Source organism: Lissotriton helveticus, chromosome 8, assembly GCF_964261635.1.
Source record: "Lissotriton helveticus chromosome 8, aLisHel1.1, whole genome shotgun sequence".
NCBI lineage: Eukaryota > Metazoa > Chordata > Amphibia > Caudata > Salamandridae > Lissotriton > Lissotriton helveticus.
Genome location: NC_136069.1, coordinates 339,048,957 through 339,070,853, shown reverse-complemented (window position 1 = coordinate 339,070,853; position 21,897 = coordinate 339,048,957). Strand labels below are relative to the sequence as shown.

General features: G+C 47.7%; 1 protein-coding gene across 3 annotated transcripts in view; it reads right to left on the bottom strand.

The window, feature by feature from the left end:
• Window positions 1–6,179: 6,179 nt before the first annotated feature.
• Window positions 6,180–21,897, bottom strand: part of POLR1D (RNA polymerase I and III subunit D) — an 83,568-nt gene continuing 67,850 nt past the window's right edge. The window contains exons 3-4 of one of the 3 annotated variants that reach the window (XM_078657119.1): window positions 11,160–11,430; window positions 6,180–7,749 (exon numbers count right to left, since the gene is read on the bottom strand). In XM_078657119.1, coding sequence (XP_078513245.1) covers window positions 7,479–7,749; window positions 11,160–11,188 — 300 coding nt within the window. In that variant the 5' untranslated portion in view covers window positions 11,189–11,430 and the 3' untranslated portion in view covers window positions 6,180–7,478. Of the gene's footprint in view, window positions 7,750–11,159; window positions 11,437–21,897 lie in introns of all 3 variants that reach the window. The other 2 variants (XM_078657120.1, XM_078657118.1) reach the window with 2 other exon arrangements.

Below are 21,897 nucleotides of genomic sequence, written 5' to 3'. Positions count from 1 at the left end.
AAATGGCAGTACTGTGTATTGATAATGATTGGCGCCGACTTGGAATCGCAGGAACTTCCTGTGTTTGTGTGCAATGGGCACATGGAAGTACGCATCTTGTAGGTCTATAGCACATAGCCAGTCTCCTTGTTGCAACTGAGGATAAATCTGATGCAATGACAGCAAACTTCTCTCTGCGAATCCACTTGTTTGCCTGTCGCAAGTCCAGAATGGGCCTAAACTCGTTCTTGTCCTTCTTGCGAACCAGGAAGAAGGACCTGGAGTACAGACCTCTTCCTCTTTGGGACAGAGGTACGTCTTCTATCGCCCGTTTCCTTAACAGGATATCGGCCTCCGCCTGAAGCTCGCGCAGCTGAAACTGCGAGCAAACCAGAGGAATCGATGGAGGCGGGCTGGTGAACCGAAGACTGTATCCATTGCAAACAATATTCAGCACCCACTTGTCCATAGTAATTTTTCTCCACTCTGCCAGAAAAAATTGAACACTTCCCCCCACCGGAGTGGGTAACGGATGTAGGGGAAGTAAGCGCTCAGGGCCTAGACCCGGCCGGTCCTTTAGTCGCTGTTGCCGACTGTTGGCCGCCTCTGCCTTTCTGGCGCTTCTGGAACGAATTGAACGCTTCCCCCCACCGGAGTGGGTAACGGATGTAGGGGAAGTAAGCGCTCAGGGCCTAGACCCGGCCGGTCCTTTAGTCGCTGTTGCCGACTGTTGGCCGCCTCTGCCTTTCTGGCGCTTCTGGAACGGTCTTCGGAACTGTTGCTGTTGTTGCTGCTGCTGCTGCTGTCCCGAAGACTGGCCACGCCCTCTGCCCTGTCCACCGAACCGTCTCTGGAACAGGCGGTACGACTTCTTGTTATCCTTGGGTTTTTCCAGACCCACAGCCGTGAGCGTTGCGGCCTCCGCCTTCATGCGGGCCATTTAGTCATCTGCATGTTTTCCAAACAGGGTTTCGCCAGAGAATGGTCGATTGGCAACCCTTTGTTGTGCGTCAGGTTTTAGCGACGTGAGGCGGAGCCAGGCGTGTCTTCGCTGGTTAATCCTATGGCAGAAACCATGCACCGCCAGCAGGGAAGAGTCGGCTGCAGCACTGATGACCTGATTTGCCACCAACATCCCCTCATGCAACACCTCTTGGAAATCTTCTCTCTTATCACGCGGCAGGTGTTCTACAAACTGCTGGAGGGATTCCCAGAGGGCTCGGTCATACCGCCCCAACAAGGCCGTGGCACTCGCAGCCTTCATGGAAGTCGCCGACGTCCCACAAACCTTTCTCCCAGACGAATCCAGCCACCTAGATTCCTTATCTGGTGGAACTGTGGATGACGGAGTGGTGGCATGCTGTTTACAAGCCGCCGTCACTATCACAGAGTCTGGAGGGGGTTCCACCCTTAGAAAAGCCGGATCCGAGTCGGGAGCCCGGTATTTTTTCTGCAGTCTCGAGGGGGCCGCCTTAGTCACCGCCGGGGTGAGGAAAAGGTCCATGGCCGGATCCTCCAGGCCCGGCACCAGTGGTAGTAATGGCCGAGACAGATGTTTCTGGTGCAGCGTCTCGAAGATCACCGATGTTTTGGGCGTGGGCACCGTCAACGAGATGCCCAATTTTGCTGCACCTCTTAAAGGGACATCATGGAAAGACACCAGATCAACCACCGGTGAAACCCTTGTCTCCGGTGACTCCGACAAAGTCGGAGAATAGTCCCTGGTCCCTGAAGACCTAGTATGGGAACGAGACCTGTGGCGCCGTCTCGACCGTGTGGATGACTTGTTGCGCGATCGTTCCCTCCTCCTGGAACGGGATCGCGATCTCCAAGTTCGTGGACGCTCCGCAGGTCTCCGTGGAGGCGTCTTCCGTGGCCTATCCTGGGGTTTAGGTTTAGGAGTCCCCTTAGGCGGCGTAGGGAGCGGAGGCAGTGACACCGAGGGAGGAAGTGGTGGTAGCGGAGGATTGATGGGAGGATCCTCTTTAGGTACAGGAGGCGGGGCGACTTAGGCCGAGGTGGTGTATAAACCACCGAGTACACCGAGCCGGGTGACTTCTTCGGGGAAGGGGACTGCGAACCAGCCCCTCCAGTAGGTGATCGCCGTCTCCGGCGTCCTCCACCAGACCCAGCGTGACTTCTGGTGCCAGAACTCCTTCTGCGCCGCTTAGGAGAGATGGAAAGTCTCAGAGACGGCGATCTCTTTCTTCTCGACGCCGAGCGTCGTTTTTCCGGCGTCGAACGTCGACTCCGGCGTCGAACGCCGCCTCCTCGACGTTGAGCGCTTCTTCCTCGACGCCGAACGCCGCCACCGCGACGTCGTATGTTCAGTCCTCGACGATGAGCGTCGACTCCTTCTCGGCGCTGACCGCTTTTCCGAGGTCCTCGACGTCGACGATCCCCTCGACGCAGACCGTCTGCTCGACGGCGACCGGCTGTGTCGCCTCGACGGCGAGCGCCGATGCCTGTCGCTACTTCTTCGACGTCGATGGCTCGACGCTGACGTCGACGATGAAGAAGCCGTCGACGGTGATCTCGACGGCGGCCTACCCAGGCCTTTTGACGTCGATCCTTCACGCCGTCTCGATCCGGAGTCCCGGGGAGATGGGGAACACACCGTCATCATCCCTCTCGACGTCGTCGTCGTCTATGCAATCGACGCCGGCGGAGACCGGGACCATTTGCTGGGCTTCCTGCCTCTGGGGAGCCCCCGAGACGCCTCAGCAGAGGCAGAGGGAGAGGGAGCCTTCCCAGCCTGCCCAGACCCACCTGCAGCCTGCAGCCGCCTCTGCTCTAGGCCTTGAAGCCTAATCTTCAGCCTGTCCCTCAGGGTCCTTGCTGAAAAGGTCTGGCAGATGTCACATTCTTCAGGGACATGTGCTTCAGGGAGACCGAGTATGCAGATGTCGTGTGGATCAGTGCTGGACTTCTTCCTTCCACATGCTGGGCACTTGTCGAAGAGAGCAGGCATTTTAGAGCCCTAAAAAGCCTGAACAAATACACAGGAGTGAAGGGAAACACCAAGTACACAAACTGAAAACACTTTTAAAACCAACAGTGCACAAAATTCCAATAAACCCTTGAAAAAGGGAGAGCTCAATGCACCAGGGTCCCGTTAGCAGGAGCCGGAAAAAAGAACTGAAAGTAAGAGGGACCTGCTGTGCATTCTGGGATACTGGGAGAAGTTCTGGAAAGTTCTCTTAAAGGCACAGTATCCTATTTAAGCCACATAATGGCAGCCTATGGGGCTTGTCTGTCCATGCCTTCCTCTCTATCATTCCAGAGGCTTTTACTGGTAGAGGCAAGTTTCTCTATGGAAGAAACTGGGCAGGCTGTGCTATTTGTGTGTTTTTTGGTGTAATTTCTAGTTGAAGTACTGGACAGTGTAGCCTGTGGATATAGGCTGCATTATTTGTCTTTAAATTCTCGCTTAGGTGTCTTTGTAGTTCTGCAATTTTTTGACAACTTAAGAGATTATTTTTGATTGCCGGGGTCCACGCACATGGGCGAGACTATTCACTAGATTATGACTATACACAGAGATCCCCTAATACAGAACTGGCTTTACCAATGCTCGTTACTTGGATATCTTTCTAAATAAAATGTAATATCAGCAGTTCCAGTTGTCAAATACTAGAATACATGTTATGAACTAAAAGTCAAAAGGTTTTCCCATTCACATAACATAGCACTGGATGGTGGAATTCAGTAACTTCAACTTTTAGCAGCGTATAGAACACATAGTATGAGCAGATCGCGTCACACAATCTGTCGATACTACGAGTTCTACACACTGCTAAAACCTGAAGTTGCTGAATGGGGTAATATCCACTGTAGTGCTACACCCTGACCAAAGGTCAAAATGTAAGACCAGTCACCATAATAATTTTAAAACAATTGCCGTTCCAATTCAAGAAGAGATTAACATTTGCGGAGGTAACTACCATTAGTGCCTTAAGAAAACTGATACAAACAACACACACAGTACTCCAGATAGAAGGCCAACACTTATGCCCTGAAGAAGTCAGAGGACGAAACACGTTGGCTAAGGTTTTATCTTTTGTGAAGGAGAATTCATGAATAGACAGAAACATACCTGCTGAATTGATGTCGCTTTTTGTGTGACAGGATAACATTTGAATGAAGTATCATTGATGCAATTTGAACATAACATCGAGACTGTTACAACAAGGAGTGCTGGATCAAATTAATGTTCTAACTACATACATGTTACTTATGGAACGGCATTTTAGAATGGAAAAATTAAAGGATAAAAGAGCACTGAGTAAGATGGAAATCAGGGATATGAATTTATTTTTGCGGGGACTAGGTTTGTGGTGGAGAAGAGCATTTTGGTTTTAGAAACAAATTTGAGCAGGTTCGAAGCTATCCATATTTCTAGCACACTTAACCATTTACTGAAGCAATCAAACTTCTGGGTCCTGCCAAGTGCAGACACAGTAGTGCATCACCTGCGAAAGGCAGCACACTAACATTATATGGTTTATTGAAGCTTAGCACAATAATTGATGCTTAGCATTGGATCAATATATTGGAATTACAAGAGATGAAAATATATATTTAAATCAAGATAGCTTAAGTAAAACAATTCTTAAATTTGGACTGACCATGCACCCTGCAATCTGAAACTGACCAGTGTTTACTCAGAAAATGGGGTTGTAAATTGGTGATAGCATAATTTAGTGCCATAATGAAGCGCACAATCAAGAGTAAAATGCTACTTAGCACTGGTAATTTACTGCATACAGACTAGGAAGGCAGCTAGATGTTCTTGCATAGGTGTATTTTCTACACTAGAGCAGCCAGTAACGAAATCCCACTCTCTTGGGCGTCAGAGGCAGAATTGTCAACCTCCTTCTACTGGAGGTGTAAAGTAGGAGACAATTAAGTAGATCTTGACAGTGGTGCCCAAAGGCCTGTCCAGAAGCTTGTGCTGGTAGGAGTAGGCAGATTAAACATGATCTCTTCTCCGCATATTATGGGACATGGTTTTGAATTTTCTGATCATGTAAACATCAGAATTGTCCAGCCAGGAGTGGTAAAATGTACTTAGGAACATTACACAATGCATATCGTGGATTACAACTTTTTGTTGTTTCAACCCTGGGCGACGTTTTAACTCCTGCATTTGTCTTGACATTCCACGCTGCTCAGACTTTATCATCTGCTCATCCTTTGTCAGGTGCTCAATCAGGGATGCTTTCAGACCATTTCTCAATGTAGAGTTGACCCTCATGTCTGTATATCTATTACATGCTGGGTACAGAATTTCAAAAATTCCTTTGGGATTTCTTACACACCGATGGGAAAACAAAGAAAGGAATTTCCTTACAATACGATGGCTGTGATATCTACCAACATGACTGTTTTGACACCTCCCTGCAAGAACAGAAATTCTTGACAAACACAGAACTTAGGCATTTGTTTAATATTTTATTTGAGTGAGATGCATACGTTTGATGGAGCATCACAGCTGCATTATAGTATAGTGATTCCTTTACAGCACAGATGAATCACCAGTATCAGGTGAAGCAAATCTTAATACACTAAAATACTTTTTGGCAGATTCTTGTTCTAAATACAAATTCAGAAAGCATGAGCTCTTCGTAAGCATTGCAATCATGGCAAATGTTCTTTAAAAGCCATTCAGTTTGCACTTGGCTTCATATTAAATTACTTACAAATGTGATAACCTCTCCTTTAGGATAACATTATCGTTTATCTCTAATTTAGTTTCAAGTGTAATATTTTTTTCATATTAAAAGGTGCTAAATAATTCTCCCCAAAAAACATACTTTATAAATTGAGATTTCACCAATGACAGGTCAGTCCATAAACCTTGATATTAAATGGTAGAAAAGATCCGCTCAGCATTTTCTAGTCACAAGGAATCGCTAGTATAATGTGAAAATTCATATTCTCCTCCCAAGAACAGAGTACTTTTGTAAATGTATGGAGAGCTAACTGATTTTTGGGCTTTGGAAGAAAAAAAAACGTACTGAAGAGTGTGAAGTTCAAAGTGCATGTGAAATACGACTTTTTAATGTCACAGCTCAGTCCAACCAACATGCAAACAAAATCTAAAATGTTAAGTGCGACATTTGATCTGATGATTGAAAAGGGGAAAACTAAAGTGATTGTAAGCAAACATACAAAAACGAGATCACCACCAGGCAAGATGTTTTACCAAATGTTTAATGAAGAGGAAGAGAACGAATTCTAATGAATACACAACTATCTGGTATGTGGGTTCAGAGAGTGCTCATTTTCTTTCACACGTACGATGAATGCCTGGAAACAAAAAAGCAAGCACATGGCCTTCTGGTCAAAAGCACATCAATAGCCACAATCTAGCTGTTATTACTTAGTTTAGGTAGTTTGCTTGTTTTGTTCAACCACCGACTACCCTGATGATCAATGCCCTCTGGTAGAAGGACTCAATTTGACAACCTCTTTCAAAAGTAACTTTAACAGAATGATACATTTCGAAAAGAATTGTGCGGGTCGGATGAATGAACAGTCATTTCTCTAATCCACTGAAGACCTCCACAAGAAGTAAAAGCAAAAGCTAGTAGGATTATTTGAAACAGTTGCTTCGTGTGCAACAACAGCACCAAGACAACCCCATTAATTGTTCAAAGAGAATATCAACCAACATAGGCGGAATGAAGTAAACACTTAAACCAGACCATCTTAAAAGCTAGCAGAGTGCCTTATTAAGCAACCGGTAATGCTGTGGGTTACTTAAGTATTTTGTCCTGGCAAGGAAGCCCTTCCTCAGACTGAAAACCTGTGATAGCTGGAAGGGTCAAAACCTAACCTTCGCTTGACCTTTGAAAGTCAAATTTAAAATGGCAGTTCTCTGGAAGATGAAGAAAAGCGAATGGGCCATTCCTCCGGTGGAATGATCTCGTCATAATCCAGGAAGACAAGATTCTCACAACAAAAAAGGCTTGCTACCATAAACCACATTTCCAGAAAAGGAGTGAAACAGTATGTTTCAAAGCTTGTACTAACTGAATAAAATGAACCCCTTCTTTCAAACCCGATCTAAGAAGGTCACACAAAAATTAAGGTTTAGTCCAGCAGCACATTAAATTCATATGCACACAGATTGTTTCCGGAGCAAGAAAATTATAAATGGAGTGAATCGTTCAGGTTCTTGTTCCATATACTGAAGCATTGTAGTGTTCAAGAGATACACTACAATAGATTCTCATAAAAATATATTTTACTGCACAGCTGCCAAAATGCACCACAGCAAAATACTCCTACTTTAAGGAAAAGAAGCCACTGAAAACTTGTTTTCCATCGCCAACGTGGTCACAGCAAATGGTATCCTAACTGCAGCAAAAACGAGGTTGTGCGGCTCTCCAGAAAAAATTCTGCAAGAACACATCCTTTCTCTCAAAAAAGACACACGAGGAACAGGCCATTAACCCAAGATAGGATATACTTCCAATCCCTACAGTGGTCAGTCACCGCTTTCTGTGTCTTCGATCATGCTTATCTTTCGTGCTTTTGCTCCTGGAAGGTGAGTGGCTGCGGTCCCTTCTACTCCCAGAGCGACTGCGATCGTAAGGGTGGCTTCTGTGTTTCTTTGGGAGCTCTTTTTTCTGGCTCTGTTCAACTTCAGAAACCTCCTTGTCCTCTTTTGAGCTTTCACGGTGTTGTCTCTGTGAGGGGATTGTGTTTTTAATAGTGTTGATGAGGAACCGCTTGTTCGCGCCAACAAGAGGGCATTTGATCCTGTACAAACACAAACAAAATTAATAAATTAGACAAATTAACTACTTTAAGCTTTATATTGCATACCATTCTAGCTTCGTTTCAGAGCACATACATTTTAGCCTATTTTTCAAACTGTGTTCAATAAGTTCCTGCACATAGCATCATAAATTGCCACCAATCTAAAACCAAACTATTGGCAGATAAGAGCAATTCATTTTAAATACCACGAAACGATCCCCCTCTTGGATTTCACAAAGCCTGTATTGAATTTCTAGCATTTTGCTGCTGGTAATTGTCAATTATAACTCTTGTAAACCCCAAAGAATATACTACAATGTAATGTCTACTCATTTTCTCCCACATGAACAAAATGCGATTATAGAACAGATTTGCTTTTAAATGTTTCTTTAAATGTGGAGGAGATCACTACTGCCTTAGCAAAATTAATGGGCTAGCCAGTCCAGCTTGTAGAAGCCCTGTTAAGTTTCAGGCACATTTTTAGGTCTCACCCAATACAATGCATGCGCTGTCTGTTGCAAGACATACTGTTATCTTACACTGGGCTTAGAGCTGACCCATTGCTTTCTATTGGTTGGTTTCATTGCCACTCATTTTCTTGCTTTTTATTTTTCTTCTTGTGCGTGTCCCTCCCTTGAAGCATAGAAGTATTAATTGTGTCCTTCCATTGCTCAATTTTAAGGCCCTACTTCTTTCTTTTTGTTTAAAACACTCCACAAGATTGTGGGGATTTTCCAGCTGTCTCCATGGAGTTTGATTTCCGACCACAAGTTGTTCTTGCTTCCCAGACCGTCCCCTGCCTTTCTTGCTTCCTCACCACCCCTTGCCTGTTTGGTCCTCCAGGCCTGCCAGTCAGCCTTCCATTGTCAGTGTGTTTCCCCAGCCTCTCGCCCGCTGTTGTCTGGATGCTTCCTCAACTCCTCCATTCATTGTTGCCTGTGTGCTTCCCTGTCCCCATACACCCACCTTCCTTTGTCTGGGATGCTCTCCCAGCCCAGATCCATTGTGATCTTGCTTCCCCAGTTCCTGCCACTCACTCTCCATTGTCCACTTGGTTCCCCAACCACTCTTGCCCATATTCCGTTGTCTGTGTTTTCTTTTATTCCCCACCCACCTTCATCTGTGTGCTCCCTCAGCCACTCCTGCCCACTCTCCATTAACGGATGTCAGCATGCTTTCCCAGCCATTCTCGCCCACCCCCTGTCATCAGCTTGCCTTCCCACCCCCTTGTGCCCCCCATTCATTGTCAGCTGCCTCTTACAGCCATTCCTGCGCTTTGTCTGTCAGCTGACACCACCAGACCCACACACCCACAATTGTTAGCATGGTATCCAATCTCTTCCAGCACCCCCTCCATTGTTATCTTGCAGCCTGATCTCCTCTAGCTCACCATCCATTATCAGCTAGTCTCCTCAGCCCCATCCAACTCACTATTTTGCCAACTTCCTCTCCCAGCCATTCCCACCTACTTTCTGTTGTCAGCTTGCTTCACCAGCCCTGCCTGCCTGCCCAACTTCTGTGGTCAGCTTGCTTTTCCAGTCCCTCGGGCCGATCTGTTGTCAGAAGGCTTGCCCAGAACTGCTCACCCACTGTCCATTGCCGGTGTGCTTCCCCATCTCCTATGCTTGTTTGCCCATCACCTCCTGCACCCTCGCCCTGGTTGTCAACTTTCTACCCATCCCCTCCCACCCATCCGTTGTTGTCAGATTGCTCCTGAAGTCCCTCCTGCCCATGCTTTGTTGTCCATGTTCTTCCCCATCCCCTCCTTCCCATTCTCCACTACAAGCTTGCTTCCTCAGGTACTTCCACCCACCGTGTCCATGCTCTCTACCAATCCCCACCTGCCCGACCTCCCTCTGTGGTCCCTGTACTCTGAGCCACTCCTGACCCGCCTAGTTATCTGATGTCTGCTTGCTCCCCAGCCCCCCCCCCCACCCCACTGTCCACTGTCTGTTTGATGCCCTAGCCGTTCCTGTCCACCTTCCTTTGTTACCTTATTCCCCAGCCACATCTGTTGTCAGCTTGCTCTTCAAAACGTTCCTGCCAACACTCAATTGTCAGCTTGCTGCCCATCCCCTCCTGCCCTCCAGTGTTTGTTTGCTTCCCCCATCTCCTTCCGAACACCCTCCAATGTCAGTTTATTTCCCCATCCCCTCCCACACACCCTCCATTGTCTGTTTGCTCCACATCCCAAATTGCCTACTCTACGTTGTCCATTTACCTCCCTAGCCCTTCCTGCTCACCTTCCGCTGTCCATGTGCTTTCGCATGGTCTTGTGTGTTCCCCCCCCCCCAATCAATCCTTCTAACCCACCCTCCCAACCTCCATGTTTTCTCATCCTCCAACCCACTACCTTTCTTCCCCAACAACAACAAAAAAAAAACGATTAGTGCTGGCCACATTGCAGCACTTTTAGATCTATATAGATATCCATGCTGCAATGTTCACTCATAGGTTATGCCTAAGATCTTTGGGAATGCTGGTTTCTTTCAACCTACCAGAGACCTTACCTCGCAACATGGTATGTATCCTGCCTCATTAAACATTATTGATCGCTGCAACACTAATTATCATAGACCACCCTCTCAGCACACTTTAGCGTACACTAATCATCTTTCTTCTAGAGGAACTTAACAGTACATTATTTTGGTGCTGACCTGGAGAATTCTACACTAAAATGGCATGTCAATAACCGGAGTGTTTTACTATCAGTTAACTTGTTTATGTGAAATACGGCGGTATAAAAGGTTCATCAAATGCAGGCTTCACTGAAAACAAGAGCTTCGGAGGGCAACCATCCTCACAATTAGCATTAGGTAGAAACTTTGCTGTGTGCCCTACAACACTAAGTGAAGTGTGGGGTAAATAAAACGCTGCCAAGTGAATTCCCCACCAACGTATCATCAAGGGTGAATTCCTTGCCTAAATCTCACTGCAGGTAAAAGCAGGGAATTTCAACAAGTGAAAAGGTGGTGGTTTACACATTTTAGATTAGTACTGGACAGAAGATACAGGGGGCACGGATGCACCCAGCTCAAACAATAAAAGAGCGGTCAGGCACAGATTCATTGTATTGAAGAGAAAGTTGGACACAGAAATGGGAGGCAGGTTACAGGGCTAAACATAGCTTTGTTTCTGTCTCGTGGCTCGTATCCACAACTAATGGCCAACTGATACTTCCTCAATCCATCTTTTGTACACTGCTCTGGCCAACAGGTACGGGGCCAGACAGTTGAAAATATGAAGCTGAATGTGATGAGGGGGTCTCTACCCATTTAGCGGAGAGCTAGTTTAAAAGTAAATCTATTAACAGCCAATGGAAAATTCACTTTAGGAATATCACTGGTAGGTTAATCAAAGTTTTGTCCAGCTGTTAATCCACCTACTATCAGTCTTGACTGACTGCTTGCCTTATCCACAATCCTCTCCTGACGGTCATGGTCCGGGATGGAGAATGTCTCTTTCCTCTTTAGTGGATTCTAGGGATTCATCCTCCATTCTCCTCTGCTTCATCTTGTGATTTTACATGGAGCCGATTGGTGCTCTTCTCACAGATAACAGCATCAACGTTCACCAATATGCTGATGACACACAACTCTACTTTAAAGTCTCCTCGCCTTCAGAGAGCCAATGCCTCAAACACTGTCTTCACATCATCCGACGTGGAAGTTCAGCGCCTACCTGAAGCTCAACCAAGACAGAATTACTATTATTTGCCAAGAACACCAAACAAGAAACAGTACAAATCTGCCTCATTGACATGAACTTTGATGGCATCAAACCCCAAATACCAACTCACTAGAATTCCCCTTTGGACACCAAACTCACCCTCCTGGACACACATTGCTAGGTTGGCGCTACTGAAATACCATATACATTCATGACCCTTTATGACTTACCACTTCCAGTTCCTCAGCTATCCTCCTGATTTTCCTATATATCTTGGGACTTGGAAACCCTGCTTCAAGTTGCCAGAGGCCTCAAGGGGACTGACCATGCTCTCATAGGTATCCAACAGTGATCTACAGAGTTTCCTTTCCTCAAAGTTTCCCTAATTAGCATTACACTCCTGCACATGCTGACATATACTTTTGCATGATTTTGGACAGTCGGTCTCGCAAGATAAAATGGAAATTCGATCTTGAAATATGATCGTGTTTGTGCTGGCTGGAATGAAAAAGCCTGCAGTAAGTGGGTAAAATAGTCAAATATAATTAAAGTAAATACCTAAAGAATGCAGGAAGGCAATTTTTGCGCGATAGCTATAAGTAAAACAAACACTGGCAAATCCAACAAGTCTTGCCTTATAGCTACCATGGTACACCTAGCAGGGTGGTTAATGCTTTCTGCTAATGCGGTTATTGTAATTTATTTGCATACACATGCTGCTACAGGGGCTTAATGTGAAGATGTGCATGACACTTTATTTTTTCCATTTCTCATACTATAATGGGATAATACATTTGAAAAAAAAACTGTGGGAAGCAACAGAGGAGTGTGGTGAAAACTCAATGCAAGGGGAGCCCTATAGATTGTGGGAGCAATGGAGGAGCATGAGTTAAGGTGAACATTTAAAAATAAAATGTCATGCAGGGTGGGGAGGTTATGGTTTAGCTAGTGGGGGGAGGAAGCAACAAAGCACATGAGGGGTATAATAGATTAGCAGTACATGAGAGAGAGCAAGATAACACAAGCATGCCCATGGAGTGTTAAAAGAAAAAAATAGTTTCTCAAGTGAGAGCAGCAAAAGGATACAGGTCATACAGTCAAATGATTATAAAGAAGCTATGCTCTAGGGGAGTGACAAACACAAGAGGAGGCATAAAAGCCATTGAATCAGAAGCAAGCAAATACGATTGACGAGAAAGTCAACAATGGTAAGTAGTGGGTTGCCGCAAAACTCACTGCAAGTATCGGTATGAGCTACAATAGGTCCTTTGACAAGAGGCAGCTAAAAGCCATCTGCAGGCATGATAATAAAATAAGAAAGTACTATGACCAATAAGAAAGAGCAATAGCAGATGCTGTACTGCTGTAACACATTGATTTCCGTTAATAGGAGAGTTACTCCTAATCTCTACAATTCCTGGATTGTCATGGGTGGCAGGAAAACCTGCTGTAGACTAATACCCACTTGACCGTTTCAAATTAACAATATAAAAGCCAGAAATTCTGACATATGATCTCGAAGATAGTAGAGCGCGACAGCAGTCAGCCATTAAAACTGTTTTTCACCTAGGCATTAAGTCAGGAGTGACATAGCGCATCATCTCGTGTTCTTCTGAAGCGATGTAGCCATCCCAGTGACTTCTGCGGTAGTCAAAAGAAAGAGCTGATAGGACTGTCAGAAGCTATCCAGTTTCCTCCACGCATAGTTCTAAGACAAGGTTACCCTTTTTAAGGCATTAAGGAATAACTCCTGCTATTGTTTGACTGCTAGTCATATACTTGGCAATGGATGTCACAATATAAGTTTTTAAAAAACTATATAACCTTCATCAGTGCTTGAAATGGAGAACTAGAAGTGCAGGTACTCTCCCATTAAAAAGTATTCGGTCACTCTTGAAAAGTGCCGGTACTCTCCCTGTCAAAATAAACAAGCATTTGCAATGCAATAGGTCTCGCATTACTAACGTTTGAGCTATTGGCATTGCTACATAATGCAACACCAATAGCTCAAACTTTAATAATGCAATTCCTATGTCCCAGGTTACTCATCATTGGCCCAATCCATCTGTGAAGAGGGCTACTGTCTGTTAGGCTGGATTAGTGGCTATCTCCAACCTTAAATATTGGCACGCTGTAGGATGGTGGGTCTCCTGGACTACTTGTGTTGCTAAGACAACTTCCTAGCATGGCGAGAGTGGCTTCATGATGGAGTGTGTGCATGCTCAACTTGGAATATGCAAACATTATGCATCTCACTAGGGTTTGATTATATTAGAGACAACTGTTTCTCAACTATTCATTGGAAAATAGTGGGCCCGAATTTGCAATATCTGATTTTAATATACATGTGCATATGTGGTAATTCCTCTCCGATTCATTATGTGGTAAAACTGTGCAAATTAGCCCATTCGCAGATGCTGCAACTTCATGCCGTTATTTTCACACTTAGGCACTCATTACGATTGTCTCACAATTGGTGCAGGGTCCCAGTGGCAAGAATCTACGATTTCGGATAAGTATCCCTGCACCTACTCCAGCAGTTACCTCTTTTTTTCCGAGAATCGGGAATAACTGCGAAGATCCAGTTATACTGGGTCCTTTTTATGCAATCTTCTCCAATTTCGGTGGGTAACACCACTGACTTCTTATGGGTGTTCAGGGTCAGCAGGGGGCTGGTGGGTGGTCAGGGTGGTTGGAAGGGGCTGGCTTATAGGAGAGGCTTGTCCCTTGCTTCGAGAGAGCGTGGTTTGCTTCCCCTGTATTGCTGCTGGGGTCCAGCTGGGCAGAGCTTTGAAGCTGACCACAGCCCCTGCCGGTACTGTAGCCCAGCCAGACCCGAGGCCACCGAACCCTGAATTATCAAGTCCAGAGTTAGCAGACCCACTAACTCGGTGCCCTAAGAGACTCAGAATTGCGTGAAGCAGAAGAAATGCGTTACTTACCTGTAACAGCAGTTATCCAGTATTGGTGTCTTTCATAGATTCACATGCCTGAATCATTCCCCGTCGTCGAGACGGGAGCCTCCGGTAAATAAAAAAGTAATGTCCTATAGACATACATAGAGAAAATAGGCCCAAGGGTCTCCCCTTAGTGGCCTTTCCTTGTCCTTATGTAAAAAGGACCAAACTCTTACAGTCAGCCAATCAGCTCCGACCTCCCTCTAGGACCTCCCTGGGAGGAGCCCCAGTCCCTCAGATTTTCGTACGCACCCAACTAGGTTGGCGTAATATTGTTAGAGAGGGATGTGAGACCTTCCAGGGGAGGCGGGAGGGTTGCATGTGAATCTATGAAAGACACCAATACTGGATAACTGCTGTTACAGGTAAGTAACGCATTTCTTATCCAGTATTTGGGTGTCTTTCATAGATTCACATGCCTGAATCAGAATAGCTAGCAATCAGATATGCACCTGCGTGATGGAAATGCTCTGTAGTCACAGTAGACAATGCATGTGTCGTCATACAACATGTGGACAGCATAACAGTAACATCACAATAGCAAGGAACGTGCATACCTGGATGGCGGGATGTAGGAAGGCTCACATCACTGAAAGAGATGGCGAAGCACTGCCTGGCCCACTGCCGCATCCTTCTGAAGTTCGATATCCAGGCAGTAATGTCTGGAGAAAGTGTGCGGTGACTTCCAAGTCGCCGCTCTGCAAATGTCCAAGATTGGCACCCCAGCGAACAGTGCTGCGGACGTGGACATCGCCCTGGTGGAGTGAGCAGTAACATGTTCAGTTAAAGGCCGTCCGGCCTTGTCGTGGCAGAATGCAATCGCTGAGGATATCCACCTGGAGATGCTTTGCTTCGTGAGAGGCAGGCCCACTCTTGGTCTGCTGTATGCCACAAACAGCTGTGAAGATTTCCTGAGAGCCTTAGTTTTGTCCAGGTAGAATTTTAGGCACCTCTGAAGGTCCAGAGAATGCAGCGCTCTTTCCGCTGCTGTGGACGGATTTGCAAAGAAGGACCTGAGGACAATTGGCTCGTTGAGATGAAAGTCCGAAGGGACTTTAGGTATGAATTTAGGGTTTGGTCTCAGCACTACCCTGTCTTGTCTGAATTGCATATATGGTTCTTGAATGGACAAAGCTTGCAGCTCGCTAACTCTCCTGGCTGATGTTAGAGCGAGCAAGAGTGCTGTTTTCCAGGAGATGTGTTTGATGGATGCTCGATGAATGGGTTCAAATGGACTTCTCATGAGTTGGTTGAGTACCAGATTCAGTTGCCATGTCGGAGGGACTTTCCGAGGCCGCGGAAAGGATCTGTAGAGTCCCTTCAGGAATTGTTTGACTAGTCTACTGGACCACAGAGAAGGTCCTGTGAAAGTCCTAGTGAATCTAGAGATAGCTGCGAGGTGAACCTTTATGGATGCATGTGCCAGGCCTGACTGTGCTAAATGCAGCAGGTACGGTAGTATTTGTTCAGGGGTGACTGAGAGTGGTCTTAGATCCCGATCCACACACCACATGCAGAACCGTTTCCACTTGAGAGTGTAGGCTTTGTTTGTACTATCCACTCTCGCTTTCGACAAGATATCCCTGCAGTCCTGCGGGATATTTAGTCCACTGAACTCCCTGTGCTCAGGAGCCAGGCCGACAACTTGAGTGATTGGAGGTTCGGGTGTTGCACCTGACCGTTGGACATTGTTAAGAGGTTCGGGTGCTGCCTCAAACGGATCGGTGACCTGATGGAAAGTCGAAGTAGATCCGAGAACCAGTGTTGTCTCGGCCAGAACGGGGCAATCAGGATTAGGGTACATGGCTCCGCCTTCATCTTCCTGAGGAGCCTCGGGATCATTGGAAACGGAGGAAAGGCGTACGCAAACGCGCTGGACCATCCGATGGAGAATGCATTCCCCAGAGACCCTTGTTGGGGATGCCAGCTTGCGTAGTGCGGACATTTGGCGTTGTCTTTGGTGGCAAACAGGTCGATGTTCGGGACTCCCCATTGAGAGAAGACGTGTTCCAGGGCGTTGTCGCTCAGCTCCCACTCGTGGGAGAGGGATCTTTGCCTGCTCAGGGCATCCGCGATAGTATTGTCTTTTCCGGGGACATAGTCCGCCTTGAGTTGGATCCCGTGTAACACTAGCCAGTTCCAGATTTTCTGCGATTCGCGTGATAGAGAGAGCGAACGCGTTCCCCCCTGTTTGTTGAGGTAGTGCATCGTCGTGGTGTTGTCCGTTTTGACGAGCCCTGGGGAGTTCTGGATGCGTGGCAGGAATGCCTGTAGAGCAAGATAGACCGCCCTCAGCTCCAAGAGATTTATGTGGAGCAGTTTTTCCTGAGGGTCCCACTTGCCGCTGATTCGAAGATCTTGTAGAACGGCGCCCCATCCTTCCAAGGAGGCGTCCGTGGTGACCACCAGAGGTGTCGCCGGAAGGAGAAACGGTAATCCTACATTCAGATTTTTTCGATTCCTCCACCAAGCTAGGCTTGTGGACATTTTTGGTGTGATTTGCACAATGTCCTCGAAAGAGCCAGTGCTTTGGGTCCATTGGGTTGCGAGAGCTTCCTGCAATGGGCGCATCCTGAGTCGGCAGTGAGGGATAAGGAGTATGCACGAAGACATCATTCCCATGAGGGATGTGTAAGTGCGCACTTTGATGTATGTTTTTGTCGCCACAGCCGTGGCCAGAGATAGTATCTTGTCCGCCCTCTCCTTCGAGGGAAAGGCCTTCACGCACTCCGTGTCCAGGACAGCCCCTAGGAAGGTGATCCTTGTCGTAAGGGTGGTGCAGGATTTTTTGAGATTGATGGTTAATCCTAGCCTCTGAAAAAGATTGGTGCAGGCGCAGGAGGATGCTGCCGCGTCCTCGGCTGAGGGTGCTTTCACCAGCCAGTCGTCTAGGTAAGGGAAGACTTGGTGACCCAACTGACGCAGATATGCCGCCACCGGAGCTAGGCACTTCGTGAAGATCCGCGGCGCGGACTTGAGGCCAAATGGTAGGACTCTGAACTGATAATGTCGGCCCGTCACCTCGAACCGCAGGAACTTTCTGTGACGCTTGAGGATGGGGATGTGGTAGTAGGCATCCTGGAGATCTAAGGATGTCATGAAATCTCCTTGTTCGAGAGTGCCCAGGATTTCTTGAATCGTCACCATTCTGAACGATTGGCTCCGTAGGAAGGCATTGAGTGCCCGAAGGTCTAGAATGGGTCTCCACTTGTCCTCTTTCTGTCTTACAAGAAAGAAGTGTGAATAAAACCCCTTCCGGGATGCTGGAACTCGTTCGATTGCTCTTTTTTGTAGCATTATAGCGAGTTCTAGGGTAAGGAGCCGTAGATGTTTGTGCGTCCGCCTTTTGGGAGGTGTGTTGGGAGGCAGGGACGTGAACTCGAGAGAGTGTCCGAATCTTATAATTTGGAGAACCCATCGGTCCGTGGTGATGTGTTGCCAATTGTCGAGGAAATGGGTCAGCTTTCCTCCAATTTGAAAGGATGTAGAGGGTGGTGGGACTGGCTGGAGTAATCGGTCACTGGCGTCCGCCAGCGCCCCTTTTGGAATTCCTGCCCCTGAAGGTAGATCGTCCGTATGAAGATTGACGGGCTTGTTGTTGTTTATGTTGGTACTGATTTTTGTTGGTAGAGGAATACGAGGACCGGTTCTGGTAGGAACCGCGATAAGAGGACTGACCTCTGGATCGGTTTCCTCGAAAGGACTGGTTCCGGGACTGTAACGTGCCTAGCGCCCTTGCAGTGTCGGTGTCCTTCTTGATAGTTTGCAGTGCCTCGTCGATCTTGTCCCCAAAGAGATGCTGGCCGTCGAAGGGCATGTCCAGCACCTTCAATTGCACTTCCTGGCGGAACGACGTCGCCTTCAGCCATCCTTGACGGCGTAGCACAGCCGCTCCGGCTAGTTGACGGAAGCCAGTCATGGCTGCATCTATCGCGCAGTCAATTATTTCCGCCGCCGAAGATTGACCTTCCGACAGGAGAGCCTTGACCTCCCCCTTTACGGCATCAGGCAGTTCCTTCAGGTATGGGGCTATGTCCTCCCAGAGTTGGCGATTGTAGCGCCCCAACAAGGCAATGGAGTTCGCGATCTTGATGGTCATGGCCGACGTGGACGTGAATCTCTTCCCTATCGTGTCCAGCTTCCTGCCTTCCTTGTCCGGAGGAGCGGACAGTGGGGAGGAAGGGTTGCGGGAGTGTTTCTGGGCCGCCTGCGTGACCACCGAGTCAGGTTTTGGGTGCCCGTTGAGGCAAGCCGCCGCCTTAAGTGGGGCTTTATATTTCTTGTCCAGGCGCGGAACAACCGCAGTCACGGAAGCGGGTGTCAGCAGCAATTTCTTGCCCTGTTCCCACAAGAACTCTATGATTGGAATAGATTTGGTTGCCTTTTGTGTCTGCTCTTTGAAGTCATGCAGGAAGCAGTCCGTTTCCGTTGATTCCACTACCATATGGAATCTCTTCGCTGCCCGTTCCACAAGTTTGTGGAAGCCTGCTATGTCCACAGGTGGCGAATCCGCCTGTCGCGGTTCAGGTGAAGCCGGGGATGGCGCTACATACTCGTCATCTCCATATTCGTTATCTCCATCCTGGTCCGAGTGGACCGAGTGGACTTCCTGGACCTCTCCTTCCTCCAATTCTTCCTCCTCCTCGTCGTCGTCCGAGGAGTCCATCACCTGAGGCTGGGTCTCACGGTGGGTTTGGGGGTGAGTTTGAGACCGTTTTGGGGCAGACGCTGGTGTATGGTCTACCGGTGTCTGATGACCACTGTCCGCATCCGGGAATCTTTGCTTGTAGTCCTGCACAAGGAACCGCAGGTCATTGACCAGAGTCGCCGGCAGGCATATCATGGGGGTGACCTCCGTGCGGACACTAGTGTGGATGGAGTGTTCCTGAAAAGTTAGGTCCTCCTGCTCCTCATCTGTGCTTTGGCACTTGACGTTGAGGTCCGAGATGGAGGTAGCTGGACCCAAGTGGTCATCCTCTTCGGATTCCTCACTTTGGAAGATGTCGTGAGGTGGTTGCATCTCCACTTTGCTCGGAGACGTGGTTTCCGGGGTAATTTGCGTTTTTCTAGACTTGCTAGACGCAGCATGTGTTCCTGTCGACGTCGAGTGCGTCGTCGACGGCGGTGGCATGAGGGTCGGCATCTCTACTAGTTCGGATTTTTTCCATGGTTCCGATGCCATCTCCGACGACGAGTCTTCCTTCGTCGTCGTCGACGACGACGGTCCCTTCGTCGACGACGACGGTTCCTTCGTCGACGGTTCCTTCGTCGACGGTTCCTTCGTCGACGGTTCCTTCGTCGACGGTTCCTTCGTCGACGGTTCCTTCGTCGACGGTTCCTTCGTCGACGGTGTCTTTGTCGACGGTGTCTTCGTCGACGGTGTCTTCGTCGACGGTGTCTTCGTCGACTGCGTGGACGACTGTACCTTGGTCGTCGACGACTTCGATGACGATGTTGTCGTCGTCGGTACCTTCGTCGACGGCGAGCCCGCCGTCGACGGTGTCTTCGTCGTCGACGTCTTCGTCGACGTCTGTGAGTTCTTCGACGACGGTGGGCTCGTCAATGACGATGCCGTCGTCGATGGTGTGGTTCTCGTCGTCAACAGGGTCTTCGTCGTCGACGACGATTGCAGTAATATAATAGAGGAAACAGGTCTACCTGATGATGTTGAGGAAGTAGTCGTCGTCGTCGACGCTGAAGGCGATGACGCTGATGTCGTCGACACAGTGGTTGTGACAGAGGTTGTTTTGTGGGTCTGTCTGGTAGACGATGGAGCAGGTCTTTTGAAGGTGTGATCAGCCTGAACAGACACTGAAGATGACGTAGATCTTGCCTCTGAAGACTTTTTTGTCTTCGTAGGAGGAGTGTCTGAGGGGCCCGGGGAAGATACTCTAGGCCTCTTTTTAGAGACTTCTGAGCTTTTGGAAACACTGCTCTCAGAAGATTCAAGATTGTCTCTGACCTTCAGCCTGTCCAGCCAGATGAGAAGGCGTCCTTCCCTGTCTCTCACAGTCTTTTTAGGGAAAGACCTACAGATCCTGCAGTTGTCCGAGACATGATCTGGGTAAAGGCAGTACAAGCATAACTCATGCTTATCATCCACATGGATCCTCTTCTTCCCACAGGAAGAGCAGGCCCTGAACAGGGCTTTCTTCTGTGACTCCGACATGGAAGAAGTTTGTGGAAAGAAGCCACTTACTGCAAACAGTGTAGTGAAGAATCCTTGAAGGGTTGAGAGCGAGGAATCACTTTTGAAGAAAGTTTAGATGATTATAAGTAATCTTGAGCAGAGCTCAAGCTGGAGACTCCCTAGCACAACGTGCGGTAGAAAATCTGAGGGACTGGGGCTCCTCCCAGGGAGGTCCTAGAGGGAGGTCGGAGCTGATTGGCTGACTGTAAGAGTTTGGTCCTTTTTACATAAGGACAAGGAAAGGCCACTAAGGGGAGACCCTTGGGCCTATTTTCTCTATGTATGTCTATAGGACATTACTTTTTTATTTACCGGAGGCTCCCGTCTCGACGACGGGGAATGATTCAGGCATGTGAATCTATGAAAGACACCCAAATACTGGATAATTTCACCTTTATTTATGCAGGTCAAATACCACTATTCGTACTGAGGGCCTTAATCGCGCCTTTCCATGCTGAGACACTGCACTGTGGCATTATTTCTGCTCCTGTCAGCGCCTCACTCCAACACAGAAACTGGTAGCACACTGTAAGTGGCCAGATGGATCGAAACGTGCTATATAGTGATAAGGATTGGGGCACGTGACCTGGCCACTTCTTTTACTGCTCTTTATTAGCTACTGTCTATAAACGTTCAAAATGTCTGCAATGTCAACAAGGCTTCAAAATCGAAGGAAAACATCCTTATTGCATTGAAAACTCGCCGAGTGTGCATACGATATCACCAGTGACAGTCCACATTTTCCTCGCAGACGTTAGTCATTCCCTAGTATGAACTTGAATGATAAAAACGGCGAAAACCAAGCTTTCTGTTTTTTCCAGGGTTAAATGTATTTATTAAGATCCATGATTGATGCGAGCTACGAGCTTAGCATCTGCAGCCAGCCCGCGCTTGTGCGTTTTGCTCGGGGGAAGCCCAGACTGTGCCCCATAATTCAAATTGCTAACGTCATCACGCCGGTGGCTCTAATACTTGAGAGGAGGCCCCTTTCCACCTCATTGTGAGTCCTTCCTGAAAGGGGGAGGGGTGGGGGGGGGGGGGGGGTCCTGGGTGGTGAGGTTCTTGGACTGTGCTAGTTGTCCCCCAACAAAGGGCAGCAGGGGGTACTACGCTAGCTGAGCACTTAATGGTTTATCTAGCGCTTCAACATTGAGGCTGCAATAAACAAGACCCTGCATGACACAGGGTCCATTTTCAGAATGGAGCGAACGTCTATTCCCTTACTGATGCCTTTGGCCCCCAAACTAAGGATACTCCTCTTTCTTGCTGAGCGGTCTTCATTAACAGGGCCCTCCTACTATGAAGCACATCTTGGCGCCCCAAAGCTTCCCC